At 36.4% G+C, this 14,713-nt stretch overlaps 1 protein-coding gene across 8 annotated transcripts in view; it reads right to left on the bottom strand.

The window, feature by feature from the left end:
* The window catches only part of LOC124159492 (protein alan shepard), a 198,697-nt gene that overhangs the window by 6,204 nt on the left and 177,780 nt on the right, over positions 1 to 14,713 (bottom strand). For 5 of the 8 annotated variants that reach the window (XM_046535326.1, XM_046535328.1, XM_046535330.1 and 2 more), the window contains 4 exons: positions 7,509 to 7,844; positions 6,940 to 7,026; positions 5,195 to 5,293; positions 3,553 to 3,707 (listed from right to left, as the gene is read on the bottom strand). In XM_046535326.1, the coding sequence (XP_046391282.1) occupies positions 3,553 to 3,707; positions 5,195 to 5,293; positions 6,940 to 7,026; positions 7,509 to 7,844 (677 nt within the window). Of the gene's footprint in view, positions 1 to 3,541; positions 3,708 to 5,194; positions 5,294 to 6,939; positions 7,027 to 7,508; positions 7,845 to 14,713 lie in introns of all 8 variants that reach the window. The other 3 variants (XM_046535329.1, XM_046535332.1, XM_046535327.1) reach the window with 2 other exon arrangements.

Raw genomic sequence — 14,713 nt, 5'->3', positions numbered from 1 at the left:
ACTCCCGATTATGTGGGCTAATGATGGGGAGAGACGGCACGAATAATTGGAAAACATGGATAATCCAAACTTAACTTTGATTCCTTGTAATTTACATAATTTACGTAAATCAAACAATCTATTACTGCTTACACACATTGTCTATTATTTTAGATTGCTTTCTGGAATGGCCAAGAGCTTTCTCTTCCCTATCACGATCTTGTTTGCGGTGATAACATGATTGTACTCATATTCCTATTGCTACATGTAATACCTGGTTTCTGAAAAACCATGTACCCGTGGCTGCGAGGTCACCGATTCAGAAAAGTGGTTTCCAAAAATGCTTCAAAACCACTGCGAGACGTCGGAAACTACACTGACAGACACCATACCAAGTAGTCACGTCTTGCACAAGTTGCCCGGGATGCAACTGCAGGGGGACACATCCATATTCACCGAGCCTGATCCTGTACTGCGATTTTTGGAAAAGAAGAGCACGGCAAAGAGCACGCAATTACGCCATCGTACAGTAGTGGTTATAGAAAACCAGAACTTAAGGCAAATTGTCTTGGCAGGAGAGTGCCTGGGTGAACCATTGAAGAATCTTCTAAAATGAATCAAGAGTTTTTTCCCCGCCACTGAAAGTCGTCTAAAATGCTAGAGCAGATGTCCAAGTAAACTTGATACATTCCTAGTAGATAAAATAATTCCTCTTTAAGAAGGGGATTCTAATGGAAATAATTAGCCTGGTATAGAATTGTATTTTTTTAAATGCATATATCTTGTTGCTTTTGCGTACGATTTTATTTTTTTAGAAAGCTCTCAGAAAAATTACAAGGACCGTGAACTCATGCACGGATAATCTGCAACCTGGATAAACTGCAGCCAGATAATCTGGAGTCTGCTATATTTTTTTTCCATTGATACTAATGCAATAAGCAGGAAGTAGGAATACTGCGGAGGGTTTTCTGTGTTAACCCTTCCGCTTTGAGCTTCAAAGGGGTTCACATCCGAGACCTACAGAGTGAAGGGCATGAAGGAAACTTGACGTGTGAAACTTGATGTGTGAGAACAAGGCTACAGATCACAACAAAGAGAAACTCTTTGCATAATGTAGAATTTGAAAATTAAATAGCTATTAAATCATGCTCAAATAATTTCAAAGTGAAAATTTTGCTATGCAGAGGTAATTTTCCTTCGTAGAGCCCATGTTCAGACTTCATTTTAGGGAGGTTTTGTAATTATAAAGGCTCATTATGGTCAGCTTTTTAGTTTTTATTTTATTTTATTCTCAAACCACTGGATACAGCTCTAATTGGCCATTTTTACCGGGGTATTTAACAACTGTAACATGTAAACGTACACGAACAACCATGCCCTGGACGGGGGAAACCTACCCAGGTGGGACTCAAACCCACGACCTCTTGTTTAGAAGGCAAGGACGTTACCCCGCCGCCACCAAGGCCGGCTTTATTCCATGCATTATATTATACATACGAAGAAGAACAGGGGACCAGGGCTATGACTTCATTTAAAAAAAGATTTTGTAAAATTTCCTGTATGTAGGCTAGTTATACATGGGTTTTACTGTAAAAGTTCCAATAAAATATAACTAAAGTCAGAAAGAATTAATGTTATACTGCATAGGGTTTCTTAATCATCAAGAAGATCATCATGCAATCCATGCTTAGAATGTCTAATATATATTTAGCCTAAAATGTAGGGGAGTAGAGATACCATGTCCCATTAAAATACCAGGAAAGAGCACCAATTACCAGTTAGTAAAGTAATTCTGAATATGTACAAGAATATATTTAAACACGGGGTACAATTTCAGAGCAAATTTCATCACCTATTTTGTTCATTTATATTTCTCTTTAGAAATCCAAGGAAGTGACCATTAACACAAATGAATTTACCAAGGTTGGGTTTTCAAAAATCAATATGAACTTTTATTTTTTAAATCTATGAGTTGAAGACAAAATGTAGATAATGAATTAGCATACATTGCCGAGTTGCAATGGCATTGTACTTCTCCTATGCACTTAATGATTAATCTTGAGTTAAATAAAAAATGTGTCCAACGGTTTATATCAAATGATTAACTCAAAGCAAGTATGAGCATTTAATTTCATGAATCATGAAAATTCATAGGTACAGTCAACTCCAATTATCTGGGCTAATGGATGTAAGAAGAAGTCCTGATAACCAAAACACGGGGGTAATAAGGAATATAATGAATGCCGTTGTGATATCAATGTTTTACTTCATAAAATGTAAAATACACCGAATAACAGCTAAACAAGGATTCAACAAAGGACAGAAATTGAAAAAATGGATCATCTCTTCTTGCCAGTATCTGTAATAGTCTTCCCTGATAATGCTTTTTCATTGCTGCAATAACAACTTCCTCCATTCCTTAAAATATAATCGTTTCGTCAGGAAGCAACTACTCAGCTGTTATAATGCCAATATTATTCGTTTATTCTTGATTTAATCCCAAACCCATTAGCAATCTTTAATCACATTCTTTGGCAAATTTCTGCACAATCTCTCTTTTTTTTCAGTCCTTGTGATCAATTATAATTTCTTAGCAATGGGAAGTACAACTTTTCCCACTTTTCAGCCATATTCATAAAAAGAGCATAATTCCACGATCATGTACCCTTATGGGCAAAAGAAGTGCACTAAGACAAATGTAACTTTGAAAGCTTGCTGCTACATGAATAACTAGCAGCTTCCTAGAGTGAAGTAAATAACTGATGATCAGCAGATGATGACAACAACACAAAAGAAGCAGGGAATTTTACGTTTTCCAGTTAAGAACGAAAAGCAGGAACGCATTAAGCAAGAGGCATTATTAATTATAAATACTTAATAAGCGGTATAGAGTTTTTCATGAATGGTAAATTATAGCTATTGCAAACACATCAGTTAATTTTGACGAGGTAAAATAACTCATGGAAAAGAGCTGGTAAAATTATATTAAAATGAAGCAATTTTATGCTAAGGTTGTTTTTAAACAAAACGGACTTCATTAATTAACATGGAAATGACAATCGCTCTGCATAAGTACTGTGCATAATAAAGTTAAGAAATGCAATGGTGATTACCGGGAGTATATGCAGCTGTATATTCATTCGCTTTTCTAAGGAGCAGATCAGCCATTGACCTCCTCCATGTTGTGATTAAATCATCACTAAAGTTTACCAACGAAAAGACATATTTAAGCCCACTGATGAAATACACACTTCTGCATAGATTTTACTGAGATGCATTGATCTGTTAGTTTTTTCTGTATTTTGCCTTATTATATTCTTTGAAATTTTGGGAGTGGGGATGAGAAAAATAGTCTGGAAAATCTACAAACCAAATGATCTGGGTAGTGATAATTGAGAGTTGACTGTAAATGAAAATAACATCCAGATATTTACAGTGGATTCAGCATGAATGGAGACGAGATAAGAGGCTAAGTAATCCATTGTTCACGAGTTCCCATCGTAAAAGGAGAACTTGTTTAGTGCAACCTGTATTTCAATTGGTCATGGCTCTCTCCACCCACCATCTAATTACTTTGCAGGTTGCTGTGCAGCCTGGTAAGCTTGGTATGAATCATCAGGTGAGGCTGCATTGGAAGTCTGCTCTGAGTCAGGCATTGGCAATGTGTGGATGATGGACGTCCCAGGCCCTGGGTAAAATGGATACGCATGTGGTCCTGCCGCTATGTACTGAAACAAAAACATGGAATAGCAATTGGTAGGTCATCCTTAATAACACCATATTTTTTAATATTGAATCATAAAGCTTTATTTGTCAATATGGACCCACAGGTTTTTTTCTATATTTCTGCTAACTTCTCGTTCACTTATCACCGACTTTAACATCATGTTAGCAAGTGGCAATGTTAGGCATTTCAGCAACACTATTTTCATCTCAATACCACCTTTTATGGTAATGCGACAACCCTTTTAATGCAACAAATATATTTTTCAATGCCAGCTAAGCCCTCAGGAATGTGTGATTCCATCACTACACACCAGATGGCACATTGAACAGCATGTTGCTCCTCTGCTGTTATTTTTGCATTTTCTAGCATTACAGGATTTAGGTCACATGTCGCACATTGTTGGGGTGGGTTGGAGGGCTCTGGGGTAATATGCTCATTATACTTTGCATTACTTCATGAAGAGAATTACACAAGGCTAGGCTGGGTTGGAGTAGGTTGGGAGTTCCTGAAATGACACCTAAAATATTCATTACCTCTAAATAGAACCAAAAGTGTTGGCTGTAAGGGCATTTGATTGGTGTGAAATCACTCTTCAGCACTGTAACTAAGGGCATTTGGTAGGGGAATCACCATTCATTATTATAACTACAGTAAAAGCCTAATGATGCTCTTTTGAAGCAGAAAGGTATCACTGTTGGCCACATGGGATGGGTTGGGGAAGGTGACAAGATATATTAGGAGAAGGGCTGGGGTATTTAGTGGGAACCTATCCTAGATAATCCCACATCAGTAAATTAAAAGTCACAAAGACATCACTGTCGCTATATTTGAATCGCCTTCATCCCCCATGGCTTGGTCAGAGCCCAGATTGTTAATTAAAAATTCAATCAGGTTCTTTCCCACTGTATTGACCTTCTCTGTGTACATATCACTGCATGAAGAACATTACTCCTGCATTATTTCATCCCATATTAGTGAAATACTTGCCATAGAAAGTTAGCGGGGTGGCTTCATTGAGGATAATCACATACCAGCCAGGTGATAAATGCATGCAACCAGCAAGACAAAATCCCTTTTACTAACCCCCTTTACAAACTGAAGGAATTTAGGTCCCTTCAACTTCATAAATTATGGGTTATACTGCAATTAAATCTCTATTTTTCAGGATCAAATATCTGAAAAAATCCCATCATACAAATTTACCCCTGATACCATGATGGTCAACATGCCATGTGATGCTAAAAGATATACTATTATACCCCAAAAAAATTCATATTCATATCCCAAAGTTAAATTTTTTGCAGTCCCCAGCTAACTGTTGCAGCAGAAGCAAATGTTTTCTTTCAGAATCGCAGAAAAATACAGCCAATACTGTCACATAGCATGTATATTTGTTGATCAACTCTATTCTACAGTCACAGTGAAAGGGCCGATGCCATAAATCTGCAAAAAAGAGTCGATTAAAAATGACCACTATCACAAACTTACAGAGCCAGCTGTCCCAAGCTGTAGGGTTGACATGTGTGTTGTGAGCTGAGGAATCATTGAACCATATTGAACTGATGTTGGATCAGCAGATGGCATCATCTGAAAATAAAGGAAGCCAACAATGAGCTACAAAAACTTTCTAGAAATAAAAAGTCAATCAAAAATCAAGAAGATTATAAAATATCCCCTCCTGGCTCAAATTTTCCAGCTTAAATCAGCTCACCAGAGGCCCAGACCATGACAGCACACGAAGCCTCAACCAAAGACTTCAACTGCAATGAAATATGATATAATAGGGGGGTTTCCTATTATTTTTTTATTGCCTAAATTGAAAGATTATTACTCCTGGAGTACGAATTTCACACTTTTAGATTTTTAAATGATAATACCTATTTTTCGCGATTTAACGAAAAGTGAAAAATTTCAAACGCGCGAAAACGCGACAGCTAAGTAGGAATGATGGATAAAGTCCGTGTGACGTATTTCTGGTTCCCCCTGCCGCCTTGTGAGGTGACCTTGGGGCGAAGCTCTGAGCGCTGATACGACGTAGGATGCTAGCAGGTAGCAGAGTACCATGCTAGCTGGTAGCACTTGGCTTAAATAAGGATTATTAATACCTTATCAAACGAAGAAAACTTTCCGGCCTTAGCCAGTTTTAATAGGTGATTATTAAGACATGTTTCCCTGAGCTCTGTGCCTCATGCATGCATTGGTAACCTCAGACGATGTAAAACTCCTATCTACTCGTATAGAAACTAGGTCCCTGTGATGTCACGTGGAGTGGCATCGCATGGGCGCCAATCTGGCCTTTGTCAAATGAGGTTAAAATTGACTGTTGCCATTCGTCTAAACTGGGATTTCTAAAACCAAATAATTTGTATATTACGAATACACTAATGGTGGGTAAGGAATCGCAATCAATGCATTTCGTTTTCTTAGATGAAGGAAACTACCCTATTATCATCTAACACTTGAACAGCGGTGAAATTCAGAATAATTGCCATAGAAAAATTCCCTGGACTGGGAATCAAACCATGGATCTCTGGCTTTTCAGGCCACTGTAAAAACTGCTATGCAATCCAGCTTACTTGATTCTCATGGCAAATTACCAATGCAAATAAAAAGGAAATCATAATGTCTGTGGTTTCATTCCTGGTCTAGGATTTTTTCTATAACAACTATTGTCAAGCAATAAAATATGTAACCCAAGAGCAATTCAGAAACCAGAAAAATAATTAGGGGATAAATTTGGAGTGGGGGTGCATTTTGGGGGAGAAATTTGAAATCTACACGAAAATATTATTATGGTGTGGGGGAGGGGGTGCAGTTCATCATTGTCACAGGGCATTGTTGGTATGCAATACCTCTCAATGATGATGAATTTGAGGTCTGATATGTATAGACAAGAGGCTTTTATGTCATATTCATCTATTATTTCAAAGCATTGTTTGCTAAGCTGGTTGAATAAAATATTTCATTTAAGAGCCACCTAAAAGAAAACCATCTTTTATATTTTCCCATATTTTACAGGGACTCTCCTTAATCTACCAATACTCATGAATGCAAAGATAAAAGTTTTTAAGGAATATTCTGATTCCAAGCTAAAATGTATGTGATCTAATAAGCTCAAGTTACCCTCTAACCAACAAGTCTAAATTTTAGTATAATATTATGAATACTGCATTCAATACCCAATTTATTCCTGGTAAAAAAAGGCAAACTGAAGTACTCCTGATGATACTTACAACTGATATTCCAGCTTGCGAATGTTGGTTATCATTCTTGTACGTATGCATATGGGTTGGGGTGGCAAGCTGGCAGGCAAACTGGTCCTAAAAAACACATTTATATTTCATTAATGACCAGTATTTCAAAAAAATAGTTCACCACCAATTTAACTCCCCATGACACATTTTGAGAGGTTAAAATCAAAAGTCCGAGAAAATTTTTATAATAAGCCACTCTCCAATGGTACCCTAAGGATAGGTTCACATTGGGTGGAATCTGTGAATTATTCAATAAAAACAGGAGTCAAGGGGCAAAATTTGACTTTGAATAATATTTTCAAGGGTATTTCGATCATCTATACCTTCTTGCTTGCAATTGCACATGCTCTTTGACAGGGCAGCCCACAAATTTGAACAAGGACGTATTTTGAATTAAGAGGGTTTCTAATTAGCAAGCATTTACTACATTATGTTGTAGTTAAATCAACACTGATTTCAGGGTAAAAACACACCACTTTGGCAAAAAGTAACACCACTTCTGGCCGTTAAAGAAAACCACCTATCGCGTGCCTCTACTCATGTCTTACCTCCACTTGCTGCATGTGTGGGGTCTGCATCACATATGGGGTCGGAACCCACTGAGTCGTCGGTAGAGAGTACCCCTGCACCTGATTGGCCGCTGCCGCAGCAGCTGCTGCCACGGCTGCAGCCGCCGCTGCGCTGAAGTGGTGCGGATGGTGGTGCGGGTGGTGGTGTGGGTGGTGGTGGGGGTGGTGATGATGGCGCCCTGCGTACTGGCCCATGGCTGCAGCTGCTGCCGCTGCTGCAACAGCCGCCGATGGGGACGACGACGAAGTCGGCAGCATCTGGGCTCCCACGCCATTCTGGGACAGGGTGGTGGGGTCATAAGAGACAGGTGCCCCCTGGTTAGGGTATCAGGCATGAGGACAGAAACATTGTCGGGGAGGAGGAGGAGGGGGAGGTTTAGGGCAGGAGGCAGGCCCCAAAATAGGGATGGTGCAAATGGTGTGGACGGGGTAAGAAACAAAAGTTGCATACGGTGGAAAGTAACCCAAGGAATATGAGATACAGAGTGGGAGGGTGTGTTTTTTCATGATCAAACACATGGGATAAGATGATGAGTGTTACAGGTGAAAAGGGCACATTGAACAGGAATGTTAAGTATGCCAAGAAATCAATGCAGAAAGTTGAATAAGTGAAAGTAAAATTTAAAAAAAACATATCATTCAGCAGGGTAACAAAAAAAAGTAAGCAAAATAAAATTAACAACGGAGGAGGAAATGGAGTAAAGGGTTAAAAAGTTGTCGGTAGGGTGACAAGAAGAGCAAAGATTAAGTTGTAACAGATGAAGGGAAAAAGGATGTAATTCTGAGACAAAAATTATTGTCTCAATGAAAAATTGATGAACTGAGTTGGGACTATTGCTCTGCTTGGAAGTCTTAGGAAAAACTGACAAAAACTTAGAAAAACTACTTAGCTTATAAATAAGTAGTAGAGAAGTGTCAAGTGCAATTTAGATGCACTTAATTCAATAAATTTGGAATTTTAAGTCTAATAACCAGAGAAGAGAAAAATGAATAAATAAGCCTTTTAAAAACCACAGACGAGTATTGTAAGGATTGCAAAGACATAACCAGGTTAAAGCCAACAATTACTTTTTATTGTATAAACAGCCATTTCCATAATTTTTTAATACATCAGTAAAAAATTAAAATCCCCAAAATCAGCAGGTGTTTTCTTTTTACAATGCAAGCTCCATTCCTTCCACCAATGGACATGATAAAAATTACCACCTATCCAGTAAGTTAGGAAAATGGGTGTGCTGCCCTAAAGGAGCAAGAATCCAAATTCTTTCCTGAACAGCTTTCTCTTGTTTCCCGTAATTTTAGTAGCTAGTGTGATTTCATGACCATTTTTGACCCCTGCACCCCACTTGTAAGGAAAAATAAGTACATATTTGGCAACCCCTTTTCCTCCCTAACTTTCTTTCCCATTGGGGTGCTAACAGAATACTTTGACATCCTCTTGATTGCTAAGTATATCCCAGGTAGGAATGGGGAGCAGAAATTTAGGTCATAATAGACACTAGAGTATGCTAGCAAGGGAAAGATTAATTAAACACCTTGGCTCATCAAACAATTAATTTTATAAAATAAAATAATAGTAAAAATTCCATAAAAAAGGAAGAACTAAATATTTTTTCAAACTGTGTAATAGTGGAAAGATTAAAAAATTACTTCAGCTATGCTATGAAATTTTGAGCACAGATTAGATATCACTGATATCTTTGGCTATCACCAGTAGTTTCCCCGAGTACTTAAAATCCCATTTCCTTGTGCTGTCAGGGTAATGTCATCGTAAGAGTAGTTTTAGAATCAATAACTTTTCATTTTTATGCATTTCTTAATAAAGTTGAACAATATTGGAGAATATAAACATTAAACATATTTTTTTTAAATTTTTAACCACAAAATTTTCTTAGCAGAAGCAGCACAAAAAGGTAAACCACGAATAACCTAGCCCTGAAGTTTGAACAGTATTTATTGCCTCAATTTTTTTGTTTGCATGTGGTGGTGTTTAAAATTTGCAATTATGTTGTACTCAATGCCTTAGATGTTTAATCGTAGATGTTTAATCTAAACAATCCTTTGTAAATTTGGCTGGTTAACTAATATAGAGCTCAAATCAATTATGTATTACTATTTTCAGAATAGGTTTCTTGTCTGACAAATACTCCCACGGACTGTATTTTTCATTTTCATCAAACAACCAAATAATTGGAACATAAACCAGGTACTATCTGCAAGTTGAAAGAAAAATTGGTAACACTAAAAGAAGAGCCCTTTTTGCTGGCACCTGGTATGTCTCCACAATAACCTTTCAATGTAGCTGAGAAGTAAATTCTTCATTTACCAACAGATTCACAATAGATTTCATTATACGTGAGTAATTACATTGGGTAACTTAGGGAAATGCAACTTATTAAATTCATATAATTTAGCTTCATATTACAAAAAAGTCATATAATGATGATCAATTAAAAGCAAAATCAACAATAAAAAAATGTAAAGACAAAAAATACTGCACTTAGTAAGGCTGCAATTAATTTGCATATGTTCACTGAAAAAATTATAAATAATTTTAAAACAGTAAATTCATCATTTAATTTACAAGAAACAATTTGTGGGTTATAAGTAAGGCACTTAAATTTAAAATGGAAGTAATATTTATCAGACCAAGTCTATTTTCATGGTTAACATTCATCTATAAGCATGGTAACTGAATGGGTACTGCTCTAGGTAGAAACCTTCTCAACCTAATTAGGGCTTAAGAGGTCAAACCTAATATAAACTTAAGGTCCAGCCATTCCAACAGCAATATGGCTCAACAAAATTATGCATATTTAACATTGGGTAAAACATCAACTAGCATGCAGTAACCTAATTAAATCACCAATAAATATATGTAACACGACATATGACAAAGGTAATACAAACAACAAAAAACATATTTTAATTAAATATAATGCAACACTTATGATTATGAATGACTTAGATGTAGTAGGCACACACACTATGACAAAAGAAATGAACTCAAATTTTTATCAATGTTTGAAGAATTTAATCATATGGGACATAAAACTTAAGGGATTCAATACCAGACTTATTATAACTCAATTTTTTTTAGCAACCTCAGTGGCCAATTAGACCCATAAAACTGAAAACAAAGTTGGTTAGAAAATTCATGCAGAAGAAGCTGCTTAAAGGAATTCCAACACCGATTATTTCCTCAATTTTGACATCATTTTTTTCAAACGAAGCAACTTTGCCGAAAAGAACTTGAAAATTGCAAACCTCATAAATGAAAAACTTATCAAGGATAAAGAAAAAAATACAATGATAATTGTCTACAACTGAAGAAACAGAAATATTTCAACAAGGAATTTCAAAGTATGACGTACTCAGAAAAAATACAAAAACAAAGTAAAGCAACTATGTATTCCAGAAGAGGAACATGAAGTGTGCCAAACCAAAGATGAAAGAAGGATTGGAGATTTGTTTACTGTACACCCTGTAAAAGCTGTTTTTGTTAATACATTTTGTAAATTGAACTATCTAAAACTTCTGTATAATCATGCACTGTAAAACAGTCTACCTTAAGCATTGTTTTTGGAACTAAGAAACATGAAAATAAATATGTCAAGAAGGGTTGGAGCATGTACATAAGCATAATATTACATACTTTCACGTCTGAAGTGAACTACAGCACATTAAATAAAGAAATTTGATGTATAAAATAAATATGTCTAAAGATACATGTGAAAAAGCTGTGAGATATTGAGGAGACCTGCATGAAGACTGAAAATATATCCTATTATCAAGTACGCTCGAGAAGCCCAATCTTCTTAGCAAATCTACCTTAGGGGATTCACCTAATAGTAAACACATGAAAGAAAAAAAGCAATAAAAAGTAATAAAAAAAATAATCTCTCCCTAATTTTTTTAGCCTCTAAGATAAAGTATGCAAAAGTTGCAACTGTAAGTATAAGGAAGTCCATTGCATAGCTAACCCATTGCCAAGAATGGCATTGCAAGTTGTTTTTACTTAAATCTTATAAATATTATAGTTATTGGCACGGCCATTAATTGCTGTCAAAGCTCAATGCCCCACCCCATACACACCCTAGTGAAACTAATTTACTGATATATAATTTCAAATGTGACCAGGGTGCTCATTGCTACATGGTGCCTGGCTGCGAGCAGAAGCAGTATTAGGTGGGAAGGTTTGGAATGGCGAGAAGTGAGGATGCAATTTCAAAAGAGCCAAGACTGTTTGACCATTTAATAGCTGAAGACTCAAGCCCCAGGAGAACCAAATGTCCTGTTTTGGAAAGCTAAGATTTCTTTCTATGGGCAATCAAAATGCAGTATGACCCCATTTTTGCTATCCCAGATTTTATACTTTCCCACTTTAAGTAATTATTTTTTTTGGGCTTCCCTTATTTACATCATTTCAACACATCATACCCTACATCGGGCATCTTCCAATTACAGTTTGGCCACATTTTACACCAATTTCTGCCAAGTATCCAAATATTCGCGACAAAAAATTAACTTCATTACCCATTTCAAAGATAAGTTCATGACATTGTGAACTCTTACCAAGTGGCTAATAGTGCCTCAACTAATTCCTTACCTTTCTGTACTGGCCTAACATAGCTTGTTGTTGATACATACTCTCAAGAGCAGCTACTTCCCTTCACGAGTAATTATCTTTGATTGACTTAATGAGCTTGAACTCTAATGATGTCATAGACTAATGAAAAATTTGGGAATGGTAGAAAATTTTGTGCTTATTTAACTAAAACGCAGACATTCTCGATGTCATAACATATATTGCCCTGACATTGACTGAATTCAAGTAACTCCTTACACTTCAATTTATTTTTTCTGTGGTTCTTTTTAAATGGAATGGTAGGTAATGAAATGACATTTTGTAGTCTGTAATCAACGCATTACAGTGAAATAAAGGTGATTATTACTTCATATTGTTCACGAACAAAACCTCTTCCCATAAGAACATCGAGAACACAGCCATCGCCACCTGCATAAAATCATTTTATTCCTTCCAACGCATCATATTTCATGGAATTTGAATTCTTCATGCATATCATGAATGTTTTAACATTGTAAAACTTTAAAAATATTTATATTGTTCCCCTAAATAGTGCTAAAATTATGAAAACCTGATGATGAACTACACTCGCAAATTGCACGAATTGGCTTTGAAGGTTCATGACGAGATAGACGGGGATCAGGTTAGTGTGGTTGCTAGAGTGTTGGCTTCCCACCCGGTGGGCCCAGGTTCAAATCCCGGCAGTGGCAGAGAATTATCAGAGACTGCCCGATCCCTGCTTGAGTGTTGTGTGGAGGACATTTCAAGCGCAACACTCCGTCCGTCTGATGGGACGTTAAGCCGTGGTCCCCTTGGCGCCTTTCGTTAAGAGCAGGCTAATGGCGACGCCAGGTTTCTCTCCACCCTTCCTTACCTACCCCTTCCCACATGGCGCAAATGACCTCAGCTGTTGGTCGCCTCCTCCAAATACCATACCATACCTACGAGCTAGACTCATCATTTCAGGGCAAAGGCTTAATGAATCATGGATTTTGATCTTCCAAGTCTAACCCCACAACTACACTGCATGAGCTTTAATATATCAGAAACATAAAAGAACAGGATTGTTGCAGAAATTTGAACTGCCTACTTGAATATGCTGAAGATATCTTAATGGTCTGAGGATATTTTCGTAGCAGTAAAAATCACTCCAATGAGAATTAGAGTGTAAATGACACTTGGCTTTCCCCACATTTTACAATTTCCAGCAACTTGGTACTTTTTTTGAGAGCCATTTGAAAAATCTAGCAAGGGAATTTCACTGTATATTTTGTCACTACTGGTAAACAATGCCATCAAAAAGTTATTTTTAAGGTTCCAAACGGCTGATTTTTTAGAGAGAATTTCCAAAGTGATATCTTCCGTAAAGCCCTTAATTTTTTACTTTAGTTATTCCATCATACTTTCCATTCTTGTAATTCATTTTTTAGGTTATGATCCACATACAACAGACAAGTGATAAATTAATGCAACCATGGCAAAAGCAAAGATGTTAACTGAGAAATTAATAACATTAAATAAATCATAATGAAGCAATGCATCAACTTAATACCAGACTGGAATACTAGGGTCTTGGTGGTGAAAAAAAAATTTTTTTTTAGAAATATGGTTTCACAAGCCTTAATTTCCACACAATAAAAAATGCCTATAGATTCAATGGATATGATGGTGAACTCAACGTGAAAAACATCATTTGAAATGATGGGCTAATGTAATAAGCAAACTCATTCCTTGTTAAATAATAGATTACTCCCAAACTATTAGGCTTACACACAGAATTCAATTTAGGTCCACATCACCATTAGGATAAAGGATTTTCTGCTGGAAAGTATTTTAAGGGTAGGTATCCTCACAATATCAAACTAACAATAAACAAGAGCTTTAGGGGTAGTATATACAGAACACTTAGAATGTTATGGAGGTAAAGGTTAATAAAAGTAAATTCATTTCCACAAAATTGCTTATAAATGATACAGGAACTATTTTTTACTCCCATTTACCTACGTCACAAATATATATCAACTACATTTTCTACTCAGATAGCACTACAGGGTTGTTACAAGATTCCTGTAAGTGAGATCAAGTTTGTCTGGAAAATATGCATTTCAGTTCTTTCAGGTAATTTGGGGTGGCTTACACCGCTGTAAGAACAGAGAAGAGAAATATGGTGAAGCTGAGAAGAGGAATTTCCTTCTACTGTTTCTTGCAGCTAAAAAAAAGAGCAACTATTTTGGAATAAAGTATAAAAAATGATACGCAATTTGATATCATATCATTTGTTTTCCAAATATATACGATGATTGAAATTGGTTAATGCTGCATATTATACTATTTCTGAAGCCAAATTTACCATACCTTTCCATTCAAAAGACGCAACCTCTCATACAGCTGAGGTTATGGCGGTTATTTTGATTAGCTCATTCTGAATTATACTTTCCCTGATGTCATGGACATGGTTCACTGCCTTAACCCTGATTTCTTCGACCCATTTCCAATCCTCCTGACTTTTCACCTAATCTGTAACCTGTAACAACCCTGCACTAGCATATGCTCAACATTTTTGTCAATAAATTAAATAAAGGAAAGAAAATGTAAG

The sequence above is a fragment of the Ischnura elegans genome, chromosome 5 (assembly GCF_921293095.1).
Source record: "Ischnura elegans chromosome 5, ioIscEleg1.1, whole genome shotgun sequence".
Taxonomy (NCBI): domain Eukaryota; kingdom Metazoa; phylum Arthropoda; class Insecta; order Odonata; family Coenagrionidae; genus Ischnura; species Ischnura elegans.
This window is presented reverse-complemented; position numbering and strand designations above follow the sequence as displayed.